Raw genomic sequence first — 23,879 nt, forward strand, 5'->3', positions numbered from 1 at the left:
TAAAATGCCAGCACAACTCTTGGTTTTCAGTTAAATTATGTAACTCATGTTTACTGTTTATATTGTATTTTAGTGTTGAAGCAAATGTTAGTTAATTGATTAATCAATTGACAGGAAATTAATTAGAAACAAATGTGGCAAAATATCTCTGGTTTCAGCCTCTGAGTTTTACACTGTTGGTTAATAACATCGCTTTGGGAACTTAGACCAAATTTTTTATTAAATAAGCAAAATAAATATCTACAATAAATGTACTAGGCCTGTATCACAATATGTATCAATATTGCCATATAAATTTAAATGACTTTTTAAAGACCAGTTGTGTTCCCCTTGCACCTACTGTATGTACCAGAGCTGAACAGATTCAATATAAAACCGCTCACTTATTTATCTACAAACCCATCATATGTAAAATTGTTCCTATTAGAACCCTCTTCAAGATGTTTGATTGACAGCTTCATTCTGCTCAAATGGCTCGTGTGGCTGCTTAACCTTGGTTATGTGGCATTAATATGGCTGCTCAGGCTGATGTTGTTAGTTGTGAAACACTTGTAAAATCTGATCAATTTACAGGCTTTTCTTAGTTCATTTTAATCATTTTATTTTGATCCAAACTAGTGCCCAGAGTTAGGTTTTGCTGCTTTTTCTCTGTTCCCTATTAATTAGAATCGGAGGGATGAACCCCTCTTTTTAATGGTCACACATGCAGAGCACACAGTGAAATTTGTACTCTGCTTTTAACCCATCCTAGTACCAGGAGTTCAGTACTAGGAGCAGTGGGCAGCTAATGTACAGCACCCTATGAGCAATGTGAGTGAGGGGGGGAAGATCTGGTGCCTTGCTCAAGGGCTGCAGGGCAGGAGGTGAACTGGGACCTCTCCAAGTAGCAGTCACACTCCATTTTTTTTAGGTCTGGTCGGTGAACCAGCAACCCTACGGCTCACAGTCCAAGCCCCTACTGACTGAGCCACTGCCGGACAATTAATACACTTTTTGATTAAAATAAAAAGGCAATTTAAAGATCTCACTTTGTGGACACATGACATTTTTATAGAGCAAATGATAAATGGGTTAATAAAACTAATCAGCCAATGCCAGTGTAAAATAATAGTTGGTTGCAGCTGTGTCTTTTTTATGATGGCATGGCTTTCAGCAATATGGAAAGAACTTCTGCTTCTTTTATAAACTAATTTATGCATGCTCCTAATAAAACATAACACAAGCCGCTTCGGATCATTCCTCACCTGACTTGTTTTTCCTTCTCAGCAACACTTTGTAATTTGTCTGATCCTGTCCTGCGACACATGTGGTAGTTATTTGTAAAATGGTTTAACTTATTGGTTTTCTCATCTTTTTAATTAGTATTAGTATTTTTACTGTGTTTTTATTGGTTTTAGTGTTGTATTTATGTGCCCTGTGTTTTATGTGTTCACTGCTGCATAACCAATTGCCCCACTGGGGACATATAAAGTTATTGATTGATTTATATGATGGACTGATCTCCATCTCACTTTCGCCTGCTGAGTAAGGTAGAAAACGCGTGAAGTGAAACAGTTGTGTGACGGGTTGGCACGCCTTTAAACCGAGCAATATGAAAATAATTTTTAATACTACAACTGTACGTGGCATGAATCTGGGCCACATCAGCAACACATGACGAGCCCCCACCCCCACTAACTCATCTGTCCAGTGTTTCATGTGTGACCCTCTGCAGGTAAGATGCTGATCACACCTCCCCTCTTTAACTTTTGTCCCATGGCTACAAACTCCATATGGCCCACTTTTTATTCCTTTAATATTTTAGTTATTTAAATAACAATATACAGTATGTTGTTGATGTTCTTTACCAGGCTCATATGTATTAATATTAGATCATATCATTATGCAGACATGAATATCCTGCTCTCTTTCGGGCTCTTTTATGGGAAAATGACTGAAAGCCGATTTGAAAAATAAAACTATCTTAAATTAAAACTGTTTTAAATACAAACGATTTTACTAATAGAGCTGTTTCTAATTTACATAAAATGTAACATTTTGAAAAATCTTCAGTATTTTGAGATCAGGGCAGATTGACGCAGATTAGTAATCTGTGTTAACTAGTCAAACAATCTTTCTTTTTTTCATCTTGTGTTGTGAGATGTATTTTTGAAGTAAGGAGATATAACATACCTTTCATTTGAAAATATGTAACATTACAGAACATTTGAAATATGTTAAACCTACATGAGAGTTAATCTCAACCAAAAAGAAAAAGTAACAAATCCAATTCTCTTATTCTGAATTTATTTTCTACAACAATTCTAAAAGCAGATAAGCAGTGTGTCTCTTCTGTACCACTTCTTGTCTTTCCTCTTTTTTCTTCCTCCATTTTGTCCTCTTCAACCATTTTGTTTGTGTTACATTTTCTTCACAAATGATACAGAACATTCAAAAACGTATGTGTCTGTTAATCTTCATAATAATGACATTATTCTGTCATTTTCCACAAAAAGTTACACATTTGGCTGAAGTGAGCTGCTAAAAGAGAACCTCATTTTAAGCAATGTGCAGCTATTAGGCATGTCTTTTACATTTAAATTAAGGCACATTTTATTTAGGGGTTACTACATTTATAAAAGAAAGGAAAGGGAAAAAACATGTATTTCCCTTTTGATGTCTTTGAGTGTTACACTGATGGTGTAACCCCCCCCCCCCCCGAGTCTGCAATCTGAGCCAGTACATGTGATGGACTCAGTGTTCAGGGTGCGCTCTAGCAGCACATCATGTTTTGCAGATATTTGCTGAATCACTCCAAATCATTATGTGCTGCCACCGTGAGCCCTGGGATTCCCAACAAAACACTGGAGACGCTCCCAGTCAGCCTCCTTGTGACTGCAGTAACTACTTGTTTCCTTAAAGGTCAGAAGTGTTGCATGTCCTCTGTCCATGTGTGCAGCCTCATCAGACTCACTGGAACATCAGGTTTATTTTGTTCAAAAGTGTTTGTAGAAAAACATGTAAAAAGAAAGTATTAAGTCTGCTATTTTATTGGCACCAGTAAAAAACAACGTGTTTTTACTGTCTATTCAGAGAGTTTAGTGTTTGTGTATGAAAACTGTTCAAACCTGTCATCCTTAATTCACCACAGTCCTCACAACACATTCTGTTAATGTGCTCAGATTATATAAAAACTTTTTTTTAAAAACAGAATAATGACTGGCAAATGACTACACTAGTATTCAAGAACATTTAAAGTTGATATGTGCAAATTCTTACTATAGAGAATGTGTATTGGAAACATGACATGTTGTATTTGATTGGCTGATTTCTGTCACTGGTTTTAAGAACATTAGGTAGATTGAATGAGATAAGGGACTGAATGAAAAGTGGGCATTACAAGTGCCGTCAATTATTGTAAAAAAACAAGAAAAAATATTATTTTTAACAACAGTTCAGTGAAAAACCAAATAAATCTGTTTGAATTAATGACAGAAGTTTGAGTGGTGTAATTAGTGTCTGGAGTGAAATGTTAAAAATCCAGTTTCTGTTTTTCCTCTACATTACTACCTTCAGAAGGGTTAACAGCAGGGCGACGCTTTCCTTCTCAATAACTAAATAAATGTGTGTCCTCTCCATAAACTAATTTCATTTTGGGGGAAATTGGTAACAAGTTTATTCAAATTACAATTTGTAGAACATGAACTTCGTCTTTCTCTTTATGTTTCCAAGAGTTATGCCAGCTGCTAAAAGTTTAAATCAGGAATGTGTATTGGCAAAAATCTGGCGATAAGATTCGCATCATGACAGGTTACGATTTAATGGATGGTTGTGGATCAATTGAAAGTAACGTTCAGGGGAAGTCTGGAACATGTATCTAGCATTGAGAATAAAAGTGAATTGTATTCTGTAAATAATATAATGCAGTATTAATTTGTCGCGCATGCTAAATGGAAGCAAAGTCTATTAACTGCAGTATAAATATATTTAAAATACTATAATATCCTGTACTAAAGTCAGTCACAACTTGTCTGCACTGCGTAATTTATACTCTGCTCTGATTGGCTCATGGTCACTTTATTATATACAGGAGAGGACAGGTTCTGCAGTATTCAGTGTTTCTGACACCAATTAATTTAACCATTCATCTGTTTTACTGTGGTAATATAATTACTCTAACCTTTTCATTTGTGTTTTCCACCAGGGGAATGTGTCGAAGCCTCCCTGTAAGAAGAACTACCGCTCTGTCGCTGTGAGTGAAGCTTCTGATGTTCTAGTGATGTTCTACAGAAACAGCCCCTACATTTGAGCTAAAATAAATACCACATGATTAATTATCCAGATGAAATACTGAATATTTGAGGCGGGCGATCAGTGTGCCAGGCTGTAGCAGCACATCATTACTGGTAGTTATTCTGTCTGCATTGCCAGTATGATATGTGCTGCTCCTGTCAGACACACACTCCTCTTCATCAACATCTTCTTCCAAAAAATAAGGAAATGTATTCATACCTTTTCTATACTTTTCTTGTATCGAATGAGAACACATGTTATTTATTAAATATTGCTCTTTAAAGGTTGACATATATGTTTCGATATTGACTGTTTCACTGACTAATAATAAAAAAATAACAAGTCTGCTCCTTTAATTCTTTATACACTTCTTTATAAAGGCCACTTTCACATTTTGAAGTCACTTGAGGATTATTTTTCCTAATTTTGGAAAAGGAAGCAATTAAATTGTTTCCTTAGTTACTGTTACACTCCGAAAACAGACAACACAGATTAAATCAACACACGCAGAAGGAAAGTATCTCAAACTGGACCAAGGAGGAGATGACTTTCAAAAGAAGAAGGGAATATGGTTGTGTTGTGGCTAATTTTATATCCAGGGGAAGAAAGTAACATTTTGATAATCACATGTAGATCTATTATAGTCACTCCCTCCTAAAGAGCATTTAACAAAATACGATGGTCCTTTAACGGATCCCTGCACACTCTGTCTTACATGTTATATATTAATTTAAACTAAGTGCCTCCACTATACATTCCTGCTGACCCTTTTCCAATGCATTCCATAGTATTTTAGATTATTAAGCACTAATTGTTTTCAGCGTTGGTGTATAAATACAGATATGCCCAGGTGACAAATGTTCCAATTGTCTCTAAATACTGAAGTGTCTAAAGTAACATACATGTTACTAAACGCTCAGCAGTAGATCTTCCATGCTTGGTTTTTCTTATTTTGACAAGAAAATATATCAAAATTAGCTTACAAGCTTTATACACATCTCAGTGATGTCATTTACTCAGTTGTCGTAGAGCTTTACAGTAAAAAATAAGATAAACACAGACATGATTGACAACCAAACTCAGTCTTCTGAAATTAATAGAATCAAATGGCTCTTAAAGGTGAAAAATTACATAATGCTGTTAAATGCTACAATAGGCAAAAACAGCCACGTCACATAATTGACAAAGGAAATGAATTATAACATTTCAACTTCAATAATTAAGTGTTTATGCAAGTCTTGTATAAATACATGTTTATTGGTATTATTGCTATGGAAATATAGTAGGATAAGAACTGGCGCTACCATAAATTTGACTTCACTTTCAGAAAGAAAAGGATTGATATCATGATATGAAACCTGTGAGTATTTCAAAAAAGTATTTATGAACATTATAGTTAATGGGTGGTTACATGGTTATTCCTTAAATACAGAAAACAGCAGCAGTAGTAATGTTAACATTTTAAGACCTTTTAGCATTTATTTTTGTGTGAAAAGTGAGTATTTCTTTTTCTTTCATTTATTAAAATATAAACCTCAGAATGTCTGGCTTCATACTTAGTGACAAATCACATGTGTTGTAAAAATGTATACTGTACTTCAAGGGGATAATTATGTTTAAGCTCTTAAAACGATTAGCAACTACTCTTGTTAGTTATTACTTAGCTTCACCTTAACTGGAAGGAAAAGAGTGTATGATCTGACCCTCTGTGTTCTTGTAACACTTCTGTCAAGTTAAGAGGCAGGAAAGAAATGTAGACAAATTATACTGAAACCAAATCACTCAGACATGAGTCCAAAATGTCTTTGTGTTTCTAAATACTCTAAAGGCTACTCCAATACCTTTCAACTAAACTGAGCCTTGTGTTCACCTGCTAATACAATAATTAGCTAAATGTATTAAGAAGTTAGGGTTTACATTGTTACGACAACTTCTGCGCTCTAATCCATGGCCTGAATTTCATCTAGTTGATGCAGCTGAGGTTTTAAAAGTCAACGAGGAAAGGAGTAGAATAAAAATGATTGCAGTAAAAAATATTTTAGCTGATCGAAATTGGTAACCCGCATGACACAACAAAAATATTTAATACTCTTGACTGTATTTACTCCAATGTGGGTGGATAGCATCTTCTGGCTCAAAGGATAAGTCCAGTTTATTACAACTTGGGTCTTTTTTTTTTCCATAGTTTTGTCCATTACTTCAAGTCCACAGGAAGTGACAGGTCAGCGGGAGAGCAGAGGGAGGTCACTGGGGTTCATGATGAGGCTCGAGTCCAGGTTCAGGTTATCTGTGGAGACACAGAAACGGGGGAGAGAAGTCTGCGGTTATTATAAGTTTTATTGTCAACAATTTCTGTGAAAAGACAAAAAACGAATAATGTGTTAGTCCGTCTCCCAACACTTTCTGACTTCTCTACCCTGTCTATCAGAGTTTTCACACCTTAAACATCCAGTTAAAAGACATCTCAATGACTTTCAAGGCCCAATTCCCTCAAAATCAAGAACCCAACATGGCAAAGTTGGAGACAGGATCCACGGTTAATAACTGCTACAGCACTGAGAATTTTTACAACGAGAACTAGCAGGCTTTACAATTTAATAACGTTGAGTAAAAAAAAAAATCAAAATAACTCATTTCTATTCTTACACAAAATATATAAATTCAAGCACTTTCAATGACCCATGTCTATTTTCAAAAACTTTCATAGTCTTGATTTTTTCTCCTCAATTTCACAAACTTTCAAGAATCTGTGGGAATTTAAGTTAAACATTTTTTAAAGGCTTAGTAATTTCCTAAACCAGCAGGATACTATTGTTTTTATCAAATAAAGGGGATGAAATAGTTGAATGAAATGTTGGGGACTACATTTAGTGGCGGATTAATCCACATTTGGTGAGTACTTGTGGATTGAGTTAGAATAAACTACAGTGTGTGTGTTCATAAAGGAATATGGCACCCAGTGTAACAGTGTGGCTCATTTATATGTTTTTAATAGTTTTTAGACAACAATGGAGCTCGATGGCACAGAGGAATAAGATATATCAAGTTTTGATACACAGAATATTTGTTAGTTGTAGTAATTGTATATTACACTCTGCGAAACGTGAAATGTTCAATGTAGACTGCCTGTTAGAATTAAAGCCATTATGTCGGTTGGTACCAAAAACAGTATTGATGTTCTATCCCCAGCCCTACTTTAAATTCCTCTGGATCATCCCCTCTGTGTGGTGTGTTTCAGTAGCTGTTCATGAACTTCACCTTGATCAAAGTTGTTGAGCTTTTTGGAGTTGGATCCTTCACCCAGTCCCTCGATGTCCACAAGATCACTGTTGACATCTGAGTCGTTAAGAGCACTGAGGGTCACGTCTATACACACACACACACACACACACACACACACACACACACACACACACACACACACACACACACACACACACACCAGAAAGATTAACATTTTTAGTATCGTTTGTGTAAATGTAGATAATGTATAGAAGAAAGCGTTGAGATCGAAACGTTGGACAGCAACAGTAAATACAAGTTATTGCGGGAGTAAAAGAAAGAGCGTGTGGAGGCTACAATGTTTTGTAAACTTTAATAGTTTAGTAGTAGTTTTCCTGACTCACCTGCAGTCTTCTGTTTCTTCAGAGTGGTCTGTCTGGAGGGGGAACCCTGCAGTCCTGACGTTACGACAACCCGAGCAGTGGGCATGGAAATGATGGTCGGAGTGCCCTGCGTTGCCATGGAAACAGCAGCAAGGGTTTTCTTGGTGCCCTTCTTAGGCCCGTCAGAGATGGCAGGGAGAGCTCCATCTTCATACAGCTTCCTCTTCACAGTGCTCTTTGTCTGACCACTGGAGGGGGGATGGGAACTAAACTGAGTTTAGTATTTATATCATGTTTACATACGTTAGTTTCTTTGTAAATGTGCCATTAATATGTATTGTGTGTGTTACCCTGCAGGACTGGAGTCTGCCACTGGGTGAAGCTGCATTGTGAGCTCTCCTAGTTTGGTGAAGGCAGCTCCAGCTGCAGAGAAGATTTCCCCAACCTGTGGAACACAGACCAAGCTTTAAAACTGGACTCTACAACAGTGCACGGTGGCAGTTTCACATTAACCGACTTTGCAGAGAAAAGGAAGACTGAAATAATAAGTGAAAATGGAAATTAGGGGTGTACCGATACGGATTAACGATCCAATATCATTGATGCAAAGTGAAAACATTCATGCATGTCATCATCTTTAAAATACACCTTTATTTTGAAATTCCAATGGCATCTGTGTCATCATGAATGATGCGATGTTGGAGCCTGGAAGCAGCGATTTCCTCCCATTCAAATACAACAACATTTATTAGTGAGGGCTAACGCTGATGTTGTGTGATATGGTCTGGAAGTACTAGGTTGTCTAATACCATTATATGCTGGAGCATTTCTATTCAGAGGGACTTGGACCTAACCAGGAAAAACATGTGGACATAGTGTACACATACTTTTGTGGATACAGTTTATGAAGAAGCTTTATGGAAATTATGAGTGCAAACTTTAAGCCAATTAGACGAAGACATTTAGATCACATCAAATGTGTTCAGCGGAATAATTAATCTAGAAGCTTTTCCAAAAGAACTGATCAAAGTATCCAATTTATCTACATGCTTCTGCCCACACTGAAGTGACCTTAAATTCACTGTTATTCTACCTTGTTGCCGCGAGCAGCAGCGGGAAACATACTGAGGGGCTCGTGCGTTTGTGTACGTTATATTCAAACGGGGCTAACTGCGGCATCAAACTACTTCTCATGAACTATCATGTGTAAAGATTACTTACTTTAGTGGAAGCTGAGGTCATTTTGATTATCTCCGAGGTACCATAGACTGCATATAGTCAATAGACTGTATAGTAGGATTCAATTATGCCTTCAAGTGGACGGAACAGCTGCTAAGATGCTAACAGTGTAGCTAGGTAAGTTAGCATTTGGTGCGCCTCTTGATGTAGCAGAGCAGCTAGAAATCTGTTCCTCTACCGCTTTTAGCGTCGGTGCTGCTTAGAAAAGTCCGACATTTGAACCGACCGCTGCATACTGCTAATTAAATTGTATCTGTGGTGAGTTGCGTTATCACTGGAGACAAATAGGTCAGGGCACACACAATACAACGATGAGGCTAGTGCCGCCTTCAATGTCCACCTGTAAACTCCATGTTCAGTTACACACTTTATGTCATACACCCCATGGTTGCCCACATAGAATGGGTGGCGGAAGCCTTATGAAGCTTTACGGTTCGTTTGTTTGTTTGTTTGTTTGTTTGTTTGTTTGTTTGTTTGTTGTAACACTCTACAATATAGACACAACATCTACATATATGAAGAAAGAAAAAAAAGGAGGAAAATAGTTAACAATGAATGAAATTACGCAAATACCCTTACGTATGAGGACACTGGAAGGAGCTGTTTGCGTTCAGTAAAATAAATTGATATTTAAATGTACATTTAAGTAGTTTCAATTAATAATCGTAAAGGTTTTTAAAATACTTTCTTTGAGTTTGTGCCGTAAAAAGAAAGAACATTTAGGGGCATTGACATCACGCAGCACACTGACATCTGGTGGTTTGCAGAAATGATAGCAGCCATTCAAGTTTCAATCACAGGCTATGTGTCGTCATTTTTGTCTGCCATACTTTACTACTTTACAATATTGTCACAAAATAAGAAAATTACAAACAACAAAATGTAAAACTACCTAGAAGCACTAATAAACAAAATGTGGGGTGCTCTCCACCATTATTCAGTAGATGAGTGGGAGCTAGCCAAAGAAATTAAGAATTAAGAAAAAAGAGCAATACTACTGTTGCACTGTTCTTGTAGGCCAAGGCATATTAAACAAATGTGTTGTCTGTTTAAATTGCTTAGAGAAAACTAAGTATATAATCAATATGTATTTATTTCCCAAGTAGATGGAGCACCCTGGCTGAGGATCTAAATTAGCCCCCCCACATTTTTTAAAAGCAGATTAAAAACACCACTCTTCTGACTAACTTCTTAGCAGATATGTATGCAAGTTTGGCTACAGTATGTAGACTTGTGTGTGTGAGTCTTATATATTTCGCATGTAATTTTTTCATGTAAAGCACATTGTGTTGCCTGATGAATTGCCACATTATGTATGAAATGTGCAATATAAATAAAGTTGAATTGAAGTTGAATTTAAAGTAAGAACATATTACATGACCATGTCATATTTACCAGTGTGTGTCAATGGAAGCCAGAAATAAACTCTTCGCCCATCATTTGCAGAAGTGAGACATTACATCTTGTAGACTACATGGAAATTGCCTGTGTTTAGCACTGTTATTCATCACTTTATCAGCTGTTTAAAGGCAACTTCCTGATAATAAACAGGGAAATATATGTTTTTACAACATAACGAAAAACCAGCCTGAATGCACCATACTGTTTCTGTAACAACATGAATAACTTTACTTACAACTTGAACACACAACAGCAATAACAACAATGAACAAATTAAATACAAACCAGTACAAATAAAAAGGCACAGACAGTGCTAAGTAAGAGCAACTGCAGAAATAAAGAAAGGAACGTATCATCTGTTTTGTTGCCTGTGTGGGCTGAAGATTGTATTAATTCCGACAGTACATGAACGCAGCGGACTACCACGTCATGCCCATGCCTCGTTTCTCGATGAAATGTAGCCAACCACTGCTGGCAGTTACATCAAAAACATAATAATACATTCAGCTAATTTTATAGGAGCTATACTCTGTTTGTTTGTGTCTGTTGTCACATGGTAACCACTAGAAACATATAAATAACTCAACAAAAGCAGTTAATTTAGGCTATGTGGTGTTAGTGGAATAATGTGAGTTTTCCCTGTTCTGTCCATTGCGTGAATGGAGCGTCCATTAAAGAAATGTCACGTGACTTAAATCAAGTTTCGATACGGACATTAATGGCAGCATTTTCATCCTCATGTACTTATTTGTGTTTGATTTACCGCATGTCAAATCATCAAATCAAATATACACAATTAGCTATATTTAAATAAAGAAACATTTCTAAACCAAACGCGCTCAACATCCCGGTAACTTCCGGTGTTCAATCACAGTCACATGACCTAACAAGTGGCAGAAGTTTGACCAGCAGCAAGTCAATTTTGTTTCTTTGTTAGAATAGAGTTTAATAATGCGTGGGTTGATATGTGGACCAAAATTCGCCGCGTGTGGGATTGTGTTGAGCGCGTGGGGGGTTATAATGTTGGTGAGTGTGATTCTTCGCTTTACTTTTTTATTCTCGGTAATCAAACCTTAATTTTCGATAGACTTTAGTCACTCAGTTTAATTTAAACCGCATCTAAGGAAGACACGTTTAATAACAGGTCAAATGACATAACATTTTCAAACATACCCTACACACATAGTTGTTGTTGAGGTAAAGTTCATCTTGGATTATGTCCTGTATAACGTTACAAACACTGCTGTTACTGGTAAATGTTGCACTTAACAAAATGCGTTTGGTCAAAATCATTTGATGTAATTGGATATCAAATTTAGTTTAACTACAATTTACACGGTTATTTAGCCAATATAAATATATTTTGACAAAAAATCTTGATACGCCTATTATTTATATTGAGTTTCATATTTTTTTTAAATGAGGAAAAACTAACTAAATTAAAATAAAATACTAACTTTACTTATTAAATTTTTCTTTGTCATAGGAAAAACGTTTCTTTCTTCTTTTTAGAAAATGTCTTTAAAATTATAGTTACAAAGAAGTGGTTTTGATAATACTTGGTACACAGGGTTCACAGCTTTGTAAACCATATCATGATAGGTTAATGTGAACCAATATTTGACATAAGATTAGTGTAAAGCCATATGCTGAAGGAGACTCCTAGTATTGGTTTCTATGTATTTAATTTGTGAGATATAGAGCCTCAAATGTTTTACCAATTAGACAAAAACATTAATTTAATGTAGTCTTAGTTCAGTATCTTCTGTTTCAATCTAATCTACAGTTAGACTTAACATCAGCCATGTTGACTGACTTCCCTGTGCCCTTCAGTAACGAGTCCCCCCCCCTCTTTCTCAGGCCATGCTGGGGATTTTCTTCACCACACATTCAGCAGTGCTGTTTGAAGATGTTCCTGTGTCAGAGGAAGACATCCACCAGGAGTAAGGCTTTTACTGTCGCACTTTCTATTAGAGCTAGACTGATATATCGGCTGATATTAGCTTATTGCATCCATATCAGTATCTGTGTACATGTTGGTTGACTAACGACAAGAAATTGCATAGAACCAGTGTCGGCATTTGTCCAGCACTCACAAGTAGATTTATACACAGTACATGTATCTTGTTCACAATTATTTATGTTGTGTTTTTGTTAATAAAAAAACAAAAACAGCAGCTATAGAATACTATCTTTTTTTTATATGGTGTGTTGTAGAGGTAGGTGACTGCAGGTGGCGAGTGTAGTTCGGTTGAAAGAAAATAGTTCCTAGATAAAACACCAAAACATATAGACACCTACATGTAGGTGATGAAATAGGTGTTTTGGGGGTTAACTGTCCCTTTTTTTTTTTTTTAAAGTGAACATCTTCAGGTTTTTTCCCTAGGTTTTAATGTTGTTGTGTTGTCCCTCAGTTCGAACCCTCCTCAGAGGATCTACGCCCTGTACAACAAAGTGGGCTACAACTGCTTCATAGCAGCTGCTATCTACGTCGTGTTCGGAGTCTTCTCCTGCTGCCAGATGAAGCTCAACAAACAGAAGGTGATTTATTTTTTTGTTTAATGTTATGTGATTAACCTTTTTGTGGAAAGAGTCAGACCACAGCGAATTACAGAGGGGAGTTGTGTCTTCATGCAGATACATTGGAGCTACTTTCTTCTGCAGTAATAGAAGACGTGTGATGTGATTGTGGGTTGAGACATTAAAGTTGTTAATTTTCTGCATTAGAATGTGCAAAAACAACTAGAAGTTATATATAATGTTGACTTGTGTACATACATTATCCAAAATGTTTCCAACAATTTTAAAACCTAGAAAAAAATCTGTAATATTAATCCAGGTGTGTTTCATTTAGTCCCCTGTAATGGTGACGTATCCTTTTGTGCATGTCTCAGCAATTGATTTTTTTTAAGCCACGTTTTTACGATACACTTTTTATATCTAGGTCCTACTATATATTTTAACCGGATAAAGGATTTTAGTTATCGGACATCTGGATCTGAAGTTAAACAATCTGAGACAACTATAGCGGCAGTCGAACAGTGTCGGAGAAACACTGATTTTTAAGAACCTGCTTTATTTAGTTTTGTTTTACAAGTTTTGCGTTTAAGAGGAAACTCCTGAACAATGAAGAATCTGGGAGAAGTTGACTGCACTGGTGGTAAAGACAACAACTGCCATGATCCCACGCTACTTCACCACCAAAATCTGTCTCTGCAGAAAATTACATATTGTGCATTTTTAAAATACGATCCTGGAAAAATCAGTATAAGAAGTTTGATCAGAAATGGAGCATGTGTGAAAGTAGTGAGATACATATTTTTGATCCATGCTTAATTTGTATATTAAATGATTGATGGATTAAAAATAATGTTTGCTGCAGTCTTTAATGTGTTTTTTGTTCTTTAGGAGTACCTGGTGCACTAGTGCCACTGGCAGCGCTCACTGGTTTATAAACTACAGGGAGGAGACTGGACGCTGCGTGACAGCAGATCAACGTTGTGCTTCTTCTTGTCTTTAACGAGATTAATTCTACCTCTGATCGCAAGAGCTGAAATGATTTGATTGTGGACTTAAAAACTACCCACCTGTACGCAAATCATTGTTCTCCAGAGTCCCAGTGATTTATCCTTGTTATATGTAAAAGGTAATAAATTATTTCTTTCATACTGTACTGTACACCAGAATGTGATTGCAAGTATCCATCTGTGTTTGGAATGAAATCATATCCTTGAGGTTGTCTTTTATTTATATCAAAATGATATTTAATGTCCAAGATTGCATTAAAAAGTATGTGGATGACTGAATTCAATTTATTTAACACCAGCCTGGAATTTTCTTTATTAGCTGAATTATGACTTTCTAGCTCTCCAACACATCAACATCTGTAATTACAACATTTTAAAAGTTTCATAAAAAGTGTTAAATACCTATACATGAAAATATTGGCTGTGTAATAAAATGACAAAAATAATCCATGTTTAGCTTGACAACTTGTACACATTGCAAAAACAGACGGCTGTGCCTGTTAAATTGTTTATACAAATTAAAATGTATTTTCCCCTACTTGTGCTTTCCTTTCTAAACACAAAATAATCTAATGTGAAAAGAAACCTGCATGTATTCTATATAGTGATGCTGTTTTCTATGCGGCTGGGCAGCAGGAAAAGGTACTGAAGCTCCAGTCCTTCATTCTCACTCTCGATGTGGCTCTCAATCTTCTTCAGATCTGTTCTGAACCTGTCAATCAGCTCCTGGGCCTGCCCCTCAATGAAGTGGTCCTCTGTGTATTTCCCTAAAGGAATCTAGGCAGGAGAAAACAGGAAGTTACTGAAGAAAGAGGAACTAATTGAGTCCACATTTAGTTTATGAGCTATTAACAGACCCAGATGGACTCACCGCGTCTGGTTGTGCTCGCCCCAGATGCCATGTGATGGCCATCTGCATACAGGACTGGCTGACATCAGGAAGGGTGTCCATGATCATCTCCATGGTAACAGCATCCTTGTCTTTTGGATGGGGGTGTCTCATGGTGCAGGGGGTGTTGGGGACCCAGGCACACCAGTCAAACTGGAAACACATCAACAGAGAGAATAGAACAGAATGTTTGACACTGTGGCCCGGGACCGAATCATTTTTCCTCCAACACTTCACATTTCAGAGATGACAGCATCTTTAGCAACAGCATTAACATAAGTAACGGAGAGTAAGTGTGTAGCACCTGTCCGTTGTTAGTAGCAGCATGCTGGGCTGTGCTGGTGAAGATGACCACAGACAGCAGGGTGGAGAGTTCCTCTCTGGTGCTGAGCGTACTGGGCAGACCTGAACATACATCCACCATCAGGAATTAGATTAGTACATTACATGTTTGTTTCTTTGCATACATTCTGTTTTTGCATTTTTGCAACACTTCAAAAAATCTAAAAAGAAATGCACAAATAATATATAATTTCTTCATATTTTCCAGACCAGTATCACTCTATTAGAAAATAGCTGCTATTTTATATCTTTGCCCTGCTTCATGGCAGCATCCTAAAAGTGGAAGCATCCATCCAAAATGTTGGTCCAGAACTTGGCCTTTTTTCTTCTTTTTTAATTTTATAAATATTCCTGATTCCTGTGACCCTCTAACTATTTTTAGTTGCATCAGGCCAACATTTTAACTTGTGCACAAGTCTCCTGGATAGACTGAGTACACGTCAAAGACGAAACACAAAAATTGCTCACAAGGCATCTTGTGATTTATTATGCAAACGATCGCTAATGCATTTCTTAGTTTATACCTTGATTTCTAAAAGCTGACCTTTTTTGTCAGGCATTTAAAATATTGAAACCACTTTTGCACACAGTTAAGTATGTATTACATTTTCTCACATAACACAGCTGCATAGTTGAATAAAGGCTTAGGATTTTTGTAAAAATGCCCCGCTGTAAATGTGCTTTTTAACACGGATCTTAAGGATAAAAAATGCAGGCTATTAATAACTGACCAAATTTGGGGAGCTCTGTGAAGCCTTCCTCGGTTATGTCTCTGATCCAGGCTTGGAGCTCCAGGTCCTCCTGCACATCCTGGTCTGACTGGTAGTATAGGTTTACTATACTCGAGACAAAACTGAAAGAAGAGGCACAGTTAGTAAGACATCAAAATGGAATTGGGGCAAACTGGGCAGATCAATAATAAACTTGAAAAAGGTTCATTTAATAAAAATAAGTCAAACAAGTATTTTGACATGTGTGCGTTATCTACCTGAGTATTGCGTCCCACAGCATCATCCCGTGTTCTCTGTAGAAATACTTTGGGAGCTGGTTAACTCCTCTGTCAGTGAAGTCGTTGCAGGGCTGCAGGGAGCGGTACGTCAGCACCTTGTACTCCCTCTGAGCCAGAATCAACAGGCCATCCCCACCCGTAGACACAACCTGCACACACACACACACACACACGACCATGACGATGTGCTTCATCATCAGATGGTTTAACACAGAAGGTGTGTTCGTTTTTCCGAGATGTGATGTGATGAGGTGGAGGGCCCAGTGACAGTCTTCCTATATCAAGCCCACATCAAATAAGGTGAAACCTGTGAACATCTTTAAACAATGTATTGTTCCAGAGGGACACACCCTTTTGAAGATGCCATCAGGCGAGATGAGCTGAGTGCGCCCCCTACAGTTGATCTCTAGAGTGTAGCGCAGATGAGGAGACAGGAGCTGCAGTAAGAAGACATAAAAGAAATGCTCAAGGTACAACATAATAACTGTATTAGCAGAGTGTCACAGAGTCTTCAATAATAGCACCAAGAACTAAACTTCTATAAAAAACATTTCAAATATGTTGTAGGATAATTTGAATGTACAATTTAAATCAGCAATAATGGCGTCAACACAAAACATTTTTTAATTCATTAGTTATTTCCAGTTGTCTCTATTTTGCCGTTTTATATATTTTAGTTAAGCTACCATTAAGGAACTTCACTTCCTGTAGATTTTTCAAATTAAAAGCTTGCCAGTAAAAGAATGAATTATGTCCTTTGAGGCACTGGAAGTCTTTTAATGTGAAACATTAAATTAAAAAATTAAAAAGACAAATCTAGAGAAGGCAGTAAATAATCAATAAATAGCAACTATTTTTTTTGTTAAAAAAGCAGAGTGGTTAGTATGACATGACTCTGTTCTTGTAAGGATTTATTTTATTAACAGGTAAATGTGGAAGAAGTGTTGAGTTTGTCCACAGAATAAGGGGCATTAGAAATAAAGGCTTGTCTCTGTACAAGCATGTTTTAAACTAAAGGTCAGGTTCTCTCTGTATTTGTAAATTGGTATAGTACTTTCACATTGACCGTATAATGTAAACTTACAATTACTCCACTTTGTCCCCAGAATTGTAAACAGACATGGATGAAATCTTCTAACAGAAAACTGCAGTTCTGAATAATACGACTTGTGCATGTTTACCTTATATATAGGGTGCACAGCAGGCAGCTGTCTCAGAGTGGCCACACAAAACACCTCTATCACCAGGTGAGTCCTGAGCAGGTGAGACAGCAGCTGGAACACCTGGAACTCAGAGTGACGCACCCACATCTTCGCCATTAGCCAGGACAGGGGCGGGTCACTGGGCAGGAATATGGGAGTGTCCCGGTCTGGATTCTGCTCCAGCTGAGGACAAGGAAAGGGGAACATGAACCTGATCCTCACATAACTAGGACGTCCCAGAGCATAAGAAGTACAGATGTCAGTCATCAGTGGTAAAATAAGATTTATAAAAAGTGACCACGAGCATTTCTTTGGGGTTCATTCAATATTCTCAGCATCCATTCAGTATTGTCAGGCAAGTTCACATTCAATATTTGCAGGAATCTTCAGAGATTTTCATAAAGTCTTTTTAGGTTTACATTCATTTTACTTATGTTCTTGTTAAATATTCACAAGTTTCACAGGTTCACTTTCATTATTGGATCATTTTGATAACATTCTCATAGGTTCACTTTCCATATTCTCAGACTTTTGCAAATATTTTCAGTATTCTACAATTATTCTCAGATTGTTATAAAATGTTCTCAGAGTTGCTTTAATTTTTCTAAGATTTTATAAATATATTGTCATGTTTACATTTAGTATTCTCATATGTTCATATTTTTGAAAATTACAATCAGTATTCTCAAATTTTTCTAAAATCTTGTTTCAGTTTTCTAAATAATTTTTCAGGTTTACATTCAATCTTCTCAGATTTCTACATATTTTCTTTCAGATTAACATTAACTCATATTTTCAGTCACCTCCTGAATGACATACCTGTATAGCAATAGGTATGAGTCCGTCATCTGGATGTAGGTACAGGAGACAGAGTGGAGCAGCGATGTACTGAGGTTTACCCCTGATTGTGTTGGTGGGAACCCCATCCATGATGGCGTAGTCTAACAAGTAGATATTCCCTGCCTGCACGAGACATAAGCAAACAACTAAGAATGTAAACATAGAAGCATGTACTAATTTTGCTAAATTTGTGGTGTCACGTTGAATACTTGTCGACAGATGTAGAGCATTTCTCCACCTTGAGTTCTTTGTCCAGGTTGGTCCTGGGAGCCATGGAGCTCTGCACCATGTTTGGTAGGACAGGGAAGTTCTCTGGCAGCTTCTTGCACTTCTGGATCATCCTCGGGTTCGAGCCATTCATACACTGGTAGCCAAAGAACCAGTCCTCCTTCCAGTGCTCCATACAGTACTCTGTGCCAAACACACATGCTGGATTAGTAAGCAACCCTGGATGTTTCTGTCCTTGTAAGATAAATATTTAGAAACTATTTGACTTAGTAGCAGGCAACAGGAAAGCGTCCAGCCGTTTGGGTTTTTAGTCATTTTCCCCCCACCAGTGTGTATTTACCCACCAGCTATGGGACTTTTTAGCTTCCAGAAGATCCGTTTGAAATCATCCAGATCACACCAGGACTTCCCAAACCTGATGGCGAGCTTCTTCAGAGACAACTCCAGCAAGCTGAGGAGAAGAAATGTGTACTTCATCAGGATGCATTGCAGGAACTCGACTCTCCCCGAGGGACAAACTTTCTTTGTGAGGTCAAATTCCATAGTGCCAACCATCTCTACTTAAAAAAAACAAAAAACGTTTGAAGGTTCAGACCTGGTTTTAAAGTCAAGCTTAGAATGAGTGAGTGAGTGAGTGAGTGAGTGAGTGAGTGAGTGAGTGAGTGAGTGAGTGTGTACCACCTACGCATAATGTAAGGAATGCTCAAAGTCGCTCCTCTTCTCATTGTCAAAGCGTTCATCTTGGGGTAAATCTGCTTCCGTTTTAGCATCGATACATCTGGGAATCCCTGAAGCCCAGGTTCCCCATCTGGAAAACATGATGTAAATATAAATACATTAAAATCTTTCACACATCCAGTGTGTGAAGTGAAGCTGTGTCTTTGTGTTGTTGTGTGTTGGACCTGTAAGTCTTCTGTCTGTCCTGCAGCTCTTTCTTCCTGTGTGCCAGCAGCTGAGGTGAGGAGTCATCCCTCAGTATCTTCGCTAGGGAGACAGGAAAGTGCAAAAGTGATACCCGGGTCTTTACCTGCGCCATCTCTATTCTGTCCGCATTATGAGGAACAGGAAAGGAAAGCCATTGACTAACACGGCAGAGATAAAGAGAAGTTTGCTTTTGTGTGTTTTTATCCTTTTTGCCGTGAAGAACTTTAGATATGGCATGTTTTACTATTAAGAGTGTGTTTTTTTGAGGAATTATATTTGATTTGATGTGATTTTGCCATTCTTTGAATTGTATTGAGTGTGGACAGTTTTAAGCAGGTATGTATTTAGGAGCGCTTTCCGTCGTTGACTCTGAGATGAATGGCTAATCCCCTGAACCTGTCCAGGCCTCCTTTACTTTACTGGACTTTGGACTGAGCCAATCCCAGAAGAGCTCTCTGCAGCAAAGGACTATGGCTAGCCAATACAATAAAAAAGGTTTGCAAGGGGGAACTTACTTGGTATTACTTGTAGTAGTGTTTGCTGGGGTTAGGGTGTAGCTTGAGATAACAGGAAGAGGCGAGTAAAGTGACCTTTCAACTTGCTGTGCAGATTTTTGTTTTAAGAATGTGGTTACGCTGGTTGGGATCTGAAGACAATATGACTTCCAAATGTGGTCTTGCCAGTTGTGTTTCCTTTATGTAGAGGGAGAAAGTAAGGGTGTGGAGGTCGGGTTGTTGGAACACAAACACTAAGGCTAACAAGCCTTCCTAAAACTGCAACCTGTTGCCTATCGCCAGCCATAACTTAACCAAGACATAACCTCTGGGTCTAAAAAAGTGCACCACCTTGCCTAACCCATGCTGTACAATGGACAGATATTGGACACTAAGTTTGCAATGTATCTCTGAGTTTACACTATTTCTTCTACCTCAGCAAAGTCTTGCTCATATCAAGCCTGATTTATAGCCGGTTCAGTTGGACTAACACAGGAAATTTGAATGCCACCCTGCATCCCATTGCAATTTAAGAGCTACTGCTCAGGATAACTAGTCTGCTACTGAGCTGCTCCGCTGGATCGGTTTGGAGTTGGTTGCCTTGCTCAACGGTTCCTTTAAAGTGGACCATTAGGAGTTGATTCTGAGTCTTTCCTACCTGTTGATTCTCTTATCTCCACCTTGATGTCTCCTATAAACCAGCGGTAACAAGGGAAAGTCAGCACTTTGTCTCCCCCTGGAGGCTCCACTGTGACGTAGCGACAGAACCAGTTATCTTCCAACCAATACCTCTGTTTCTCCAGTCGGACCAGGAGCAGGGTGCCTAAAGGGGAAGGGCTGGTCACATTGTACTCATCCACCTGATGGAGATGAAAGGATTGAGAAGGAGAAAGGGAGGGTGGGGGAGGAATCATACCTGTGCTCACTGCTTAAACACACATTAGTACACTTATCACTGATGGATCACCATTCTACACAAACGTACTGCTCCTCGACAGAAGTCCAGTCCAGGGTTGTCCAGCAGGGTTCGTTCACTCTCTCCTTTCTCCCCGACCAGAGTAACAAAGATGTAGTTGTTGGTGCCTGAATACTCTGATGTTCCAGTTGCTACTTTTACAGTGTAGACTTCCATCTAAAGACATGAACACACACATACACACACACACACACACACACACACACACACACACACACACAGTTTAGTGAGAAAGATCTTCACCTCAACACCATCTGAAACGCCAACTAGGAGTTGGACCTTATCACCCCCTCTGTTAACTCTGGGTTTACCAAGAGTGCATTAGTAGTTAGATAAGATGATCATGTTGATATCTTTGAGGAAGCCCACATATTTACAGAGACAAGATGAGACTACTCTGAAACATTGCTCAAGAAGTTTTTTTTTTTTTTTTTTTTTACTGTTTAAGCTGTCGATTTTACATTGTCCATTGTACATTGTACACATCAACTCTTCATCCAACCTTGATGAACTGTAACCCGTCACATATTCTGTGAGGGAACTGACGGGGCGGACGTGAGCATCTATTCCTGATAACAATTTGAATATTACATCTAAAGTAAGCAAATGTTTAAACCACACTGATACAAATGAGCTGCTGAACAACAGGTGTTTGGTCTGACAGACACGTCCTGCTCCAGGTGTGAGGACTAAGACCTGCTGTTGGCATCAGGAGATGTCATAATTGACTAAGTCAGTTTCCATTGAACTTTTCTGCATTTTGTTTTTAACGTTTCACCAACTTTTCCACCAGCATATTTTTGTAAAACAGAAATTCTCTGACTTCCGGCACTTCCACTAAATGTTTCTTGTATATGCAAATTGAAAAATCTGCATTAACAAAAGAGTGGATGGAAATGCACTTTCGGTCAAACTTGTTTTTTAAAAAAAGGAGTAGTGTCAGGTCAAATCAAACATCTATGGCCATGTCCGAAATCACCTTAACTGAAATTCTGCGCACTCATGAATCATAATTTTTGCGTCATCACTGACAGGTGTAGGGTTGCATAACTATTTTAGCAGAAAGAAGTAAACATACCATGGACCTTTTTCTTTTTGTTTGCTCCATTGCGATTTCAGACACACCCCGCGAGAGCACACAGAGAGGATTTCAATTGTACTTAGACATAGAAATATGTGAAATCCGCACCACATGCACAAATTAAAACATTTAAACGCAAATAAGAAAATCATGACACTTAGGTTGCTCCTGCATTGAGCTAAATCTGTGGGTTTACCACATATAGTGATGAAACCTGTGTTTCATCATGTCGAGCTTATCCAAAATAAATAACCAGTCAACTATGGGTTGCCAGAACCAACCAACAAAAAAACCAACTCACCTTCGTCCACTTCTTTTCGTCTAGTTTTCCTTTTTATATTCTGGCCCTTGCTTCTTTTATCATTTCCCCTATGTATCGTATTTCTTCTCTTTCGCTCTTTTAAAAGTCCTCACAGATGTGTAAATTCAGCTGTTATCTGGTCGGCGGGACATTCTAAATGCAGAAATCCTCCCCTGTTTCTCTGTGGTCACTTTGGAATATTTTCAGCAGGAGTTTCTCTCACACACTCCCTCCCTCACTCTTACTTCACAGCTCGAGGCTACCGACTCACTTTCACACTTTGTGTAGTCTCACCTTGCAACACACACACACACACACACACACACGGGGGGGGGGGGGGGTGAATGGTATGTTGCAAAGGGGAAGTTGGGCCAATATAGGGCTCTAAAATAGCGCTCACATTACAGAGCGGCTGTAAAAACTGAATTTAAAGTACATAAAGTTAAGTAACACACCACGTTTCAGGGAGATTTCCTGATGAAGTAGCCACTTAGTAATGGCGTTTGCTTCACACATTTACTTATACATTGCTCAAAGTTGTTAACTCATGTCCACATTTTTGGGGAGGGTATTTGACCTGACACTACCACGTTCATCTCAGATATCATTAAAAAGGCCATATTTGGGGCAAAGCTACGTTCAGCGCTAACTAGCTTACAACTAGTTGACTTTATGTTGCAGCAATAGCTTTTATGGTCAACACTAAACTTATCACACTACTTTTGCTTTGTTGGTTTCGAAGCTGATTTATAAACATGAATTGAAACACAACTTTTAAACAAACTATGTAATATAGGCTGTTGTATATGTTATTATTAATATAATTTTGAATAACAAGCTTTTTACACAATAATAAGTCTATGTCACGGAAAACTAGACTGATGTTGTTTATATCAGTTATATTAGTGAATATCACACATTAATATCCCATCCATGCAATGTGTGCCCCCATGGATCGAGAACAAGAGTGGACCCAAAACGGTTCCCTGGGGGACACCATAGGTGAGAAAGCACAGCCATCTACCACCCCAACATCCACCACACGCGAAAGCATTGAAAAATACAGGACACACTACTTTGTGCATTGGTACTAAACCTCTGCATTAGACATAAATCATGAAGAACAAATTTGTCCAATGTGAACAAAATTCCAGAGGGCTGTTTTTCTAATATTGAACTGGCTCAGAGCATATGTACTGTCCTGCTGAAGGCTGGGTAGTAGCCTACATAAGAGGAGAGTGCTCCCTTGTCTTTTCTACTTTCTTTCACCTTTTTTGCATTTTCTTTGAACTCAAAGAGGCATTCGGAAAGGCCTAGCAGATCTGAGCAGCTGATATATGCCATGAGAGGAATTTGAGGTAGGATGGGCTGGGTAAATAGGGCGAATAGGAGGTTTAAATAAGAATAGCTTTGTGTTCTGATGGCGGGACTTCTAGAGAGGTGGAGTTTAATTTTATTTTAGGTTCTGTGATTCTCAGTATCACCAGGGCATCATTTAGTTTTATCATTCTGAACTGGGCCTGTAAGATTCCTCACGTTAGGTATTTGG

The 23,879-nt window shown here is 38.0% G+C and overlaps 3 protein-coding genes across 5 annotated transcripts; 1 reads left to right on the forward strand and 2 right to left on the reverse strand.

The window, feature by feature from the left end:
- Positions 1–5,508: 5,508 nt before the first annotated feature.
- Positions 5,509–9,705, reverse strand: LOC115023850 (chromatin complexes subunit BAP18-like). Of its 2 annotated transcripts, none has more exons than XM_029455158.1 (5): positions 9,099–9,705; positions 8,228–8,322; positions 7,899–8,125; positions 7,531–7,638; positions 5,509–6,559 (listed from the first exon to the last, which is right to left on the reverse strand). In XM_029455158.1, the coding sequence occupies exons 1-5, from the start codon at positions 9,117–9,119 to the stop codon at positions 6,495–6,497; spliced, it is 516 nt and encodes a 171-aa protein (XP_029311018.1). In that variant the 5' UTR covers positions 9,120–9,705; the 3' UTR covers positions 5,509–6,494. The 2 variants fall into 2 exon arrangements, with proteins under 2 accessions (XP_029311018.1, XP_029311017.1); XM_029455157.1 differs by having other exon boundaries at positions 7,899–8,143; positions 9,099–9,700.
- A 1,641-nt stretch (positions 9,706–11,346) lies between these two features.
- rnaseka (ribonuclease, RNase K a) lies at positions 11,347–14,337 on the forward strand. Of its 2 annotated transcripts, none has more exons than XM_029454413.1 (4): positions 11,347–11,543; positions 12,378–12,460; positions 12,932–13,058; positions 13,601–13,863. In XM_029454413.1, exons 1-4 carry the CDS (start codon positions 11,469–11,471, stop codon positions 13,664–13,666), a joined length of 351 nt encoding a protein of 116 aa, XP_029310273.1. In that variant the 5' UTR covers positions 11,347–11,468; the 3' UTR covers positions 13,667–13,863. The 2 variants fall into 2 exon arrangements, with proteins under 2 accessions (XP_029310273.1, XP_029310275.1); XM_029454415.1 differs by lacking the exon at positions 13,601–13,863 and adding an exon at positions 13,926–14,337 and having other exon boundaries at positions 11,355–11,543.
- On the reverse strand, positions 14,243–22,572 carry alox12 (arachidonate 12-lipoxygenase). Its single transcript, XM_029454407.1, has 15 exons — positions 22,331–22,572; positions 20,958–21,104; positions 20,631–20,832; positions 19,457–19,538; positions 19,240–19,362; positions 18,899–19,005; positions 18,565–18,737; positions 18,306–18,449; positions 17,466–17,669; positions 16,635–16,721; positions 16,264–16,433; positions 16,007–16,128; positions 15,238–15,338; positions 14,916–15,086; positions 14,243–14,821 (listed from the first exon to the last, which is right to left on the reverse strand). The coding sequence occupies exons 2-15, from the start codon at positions 21,102–21,104 to the stop codon at positions 14,642–14,644; spliced, it is 2,013 nt and encodes a 670-aa protein (XP_029310267.1). The 5' UTR covers positions 22,331–22,572; the 3' UTR covers positions 14,243–14,641.
- Positions 22,573–23,879: the final 1,307 nt, after the last annotated feature.

The sequence above is a fragment of the Cottoperca gobio genome, chromosome 18, assembly GCF_900634415.1.
Source record: "Cottoperca gobio chromosome 18, fCotGob3.1, whole genome shotgun sequence".
Taxonomy (NCBI): domain Eukaryota; kingdom Metazoa; phylum Chordata; class Actinopteri; order Perciformes; family Bovichtidae; genus Cottoperca; species Cottoperca gobio.